The sequence below is a fragment of the Myotis daubentonii genome, chromosome 6, assembly GCF_963259705.1.
Source record: "Myotis daubentonii chromosome 6, mMyoDau2.1, whole genome shotgun sequence".
In the NCBI taxonomy this organism is placed as follows: domain Eukaryota; kingdom Metazoa; phylum Chordata; class Mammalia; order Chiroptera; family Vespertilionidae; genus Myotis; species Myotis daubentonii.
The window spans coordinates 55,184,160-55,186,378 of record NC_081845.1 but is presented as its reverse complement, the minus strand read 5'-3'; the positions used below and the strand labels follow the sequence as shown (position 1 = coordinate 55,186,378).

The 2,219-nt window shown below is 53.0% G+C and overlaps 1 protein-coding gene across 1 annotated transcript; it reads right to left on the bottom strand.

Annotated features, from left to right (window-relative positions):
- Window positions 1–668: 668 nt before the first annotated feature.
- Window positions 669–824, bottom strand: LOC132236483 (large ribosomal subunit protein eL39-like). Its single transcript, XM_059699623.1, has one exon. The coding sequence runs from the start codon at window positions 822–824 to the stop codon at window positions 669–671; it is 156 nt and encodes a 51-aa protein (XP_059555606.1).
- Between the last annotated feature and the right edge of the window lie 1,395 nt (window positions 825–2,219).

Genomic DNA, 2,219 nt, shown 5'->3' with positions numbered 1-2,219 from the left:
CCAAGGCTCTCTGGCTGTATGAAGCTTATTTTCCAAATAAACAAAAAGGGGGAAAAAAAGATCACACGAGTGGGGACTGGAGCATGTTGGTGTGTTAAGGAGGAAGGTGGGAGAGGAGGAAAAGGGGAGGCCGAGCCTAGAAACAAACGGGCGCTGCTCCCGGCTCATCCTCGGCTCACCCGGAGCGTAGCCATGGCGCCGGGGAAGGCGGTCCGCCCCAAGCGCGAAGCCAGGGCCCCGCTTCCAAAGCGCCCCTCCCGGCGCCTGCTGGTAGAGTTGTGTTCTGAGATTAAGAACGCCCCCCCGCACCCGGCACCCCCCCCCCCCCCCCGCACCCGCCTTTAAAAAAACACACCACAAAACAGCAGGTAACCAGTTCGGTGAGGCTAAGTTTTAAAAAACTTAGTTCTACCCCATTTTGCCTAAAGAGAGAAAAAAAGATGGCCGGGACCACGGCGTTTGTCCTTAAAGACTCCTATGACACCACACTTTTTTTAAGGTCTCACATATTTATTACAGAACCGACCTCTGAGCGCAGGAAAATATTCACCGAGAGAGAAGTCTCATTCTTCCAACAATTCCCCCCCACACGTCCAACTGTCCAGATGGTAGCGACCTTTTCGGGAACGTGTGGACGCGGGACGCAAGCGGCGCGAAGCGGCGCTTCCTCACAGGCCCAGCTTGGTCCGTCTCCAGTGCCTCCGCTTGGCGTTGTACCGGATTCGGTTCCCCGTTTTCATCCAGATCCACTGGGGAATGGGCCGGTTCTGCTTCTGTTTCTTGGCCAGGAACCTCTTGATCCTGAAGGTCTTGTGAGAAGACATAGCGAAGGAAGGTCCACCGCACGCACCAGCCGGCCGCTCGCAGGGGTCCACCGTCAACCGTCAACCGTCGGCACCACCTCAGCAATGGCGAAGAGAGGAGGACGTGGGCGGAAGTACGTGCTTAGCGGAGCTTCCGGGGCGGGGCCTGGAGGCTGACGTCAGCGCTCTCCCCTCACGCACAGGCCCTCTGGGAGCTGCGGGGAAACGGCGCTTGCTCCGGCCTGGGCGGGGCGTGTTCCTGTGAGTGGTCACTGCCAGCGGCACCTGCTTGGTGGGTGAGGCCGACCGCCATTAGAAATACCAAGGCAAATGGTGAGCGCTCCTTCTTTCTATTTGTAAACTCTTACCATTTGCAACAGCGTGGAGAGTATTGTGCTAATCGCAATAAGCCAGTCAGCGAAGACAACTACCGCAGGATCTGACTCATGCGCGGAAGCTAATGGACAGGGTAAACCGATGAACAAAATAGATCCAGAGACATAGAAGCATGGAACAGACGGTCCGACCTCAGAGGGAAAGCGGGGTGGGTGGCTGGGTGGGGAGAGACTACCCTGGGAACTTACATGCATCTCTTCGTAGTCCCTGGACACAGACAATAGTGTGGTAAAGGCCTGGGAGCGGGAGGTGCAGCGTAGAGGGGGGGTCTATGGGGAAAAAAAATAAAAGGGACATCTGTAATACTTTCAACAATAAAGGTTAAAAAAAAAATACCCAAGCAGAAGCCCCTCCAAAAGGAAGCAGAGTGGTGGCACAGCACTTTAATTTTTTTAAAATTAGTTTTAATATTTAGCGTTCATATATGTGTCAAAAATTACAGAAACTGATAGGAAAATTTTATGAAATGCCTTCTCAACAGCGGCGAGTATTCATTCTTCCCTGTTCTCATCCTTATGGGGGTGGGGTGCTGGTGGGGAGATATTTTTAGCATAACGACACATTGCCAGATTTTCCTGGTAGCACATCAAATGACTGTGACCGAGGCGTCTGCAGGCATTGGGCAACAGCCCTTATTCTAGGTCTGTGGCTCTAACTTCAGGGAAGTATGTGAATCGCGATGCCTCAGCCTGGAGAGGCTTGGGGGGGCGGGGGGGGGGGGGCGTCCGCAGGACTCGTGCACAGGCCTGCAACTCTGTGGTCACGTGGCTTATTGTACCCGTGACTGATAGTGTACCTGGTTCAGACGGGTGGTCTTTCGCACGTATCCAAACTAGACTACATGCAGAACTGTCCCAGCCGTATGAGCACATACATTTGCCGTACGTAACTTTGGCCTTAAAGGGGCCAGCTGAGCTTCCACAAGCTCTGATGTGGTGTTCACTCACTCAGATATTAGTTACCAGAAATGTGCACTGACTTTCTTCTTTGTCCTTTTTTAAAAAAATATTTTTATTGATT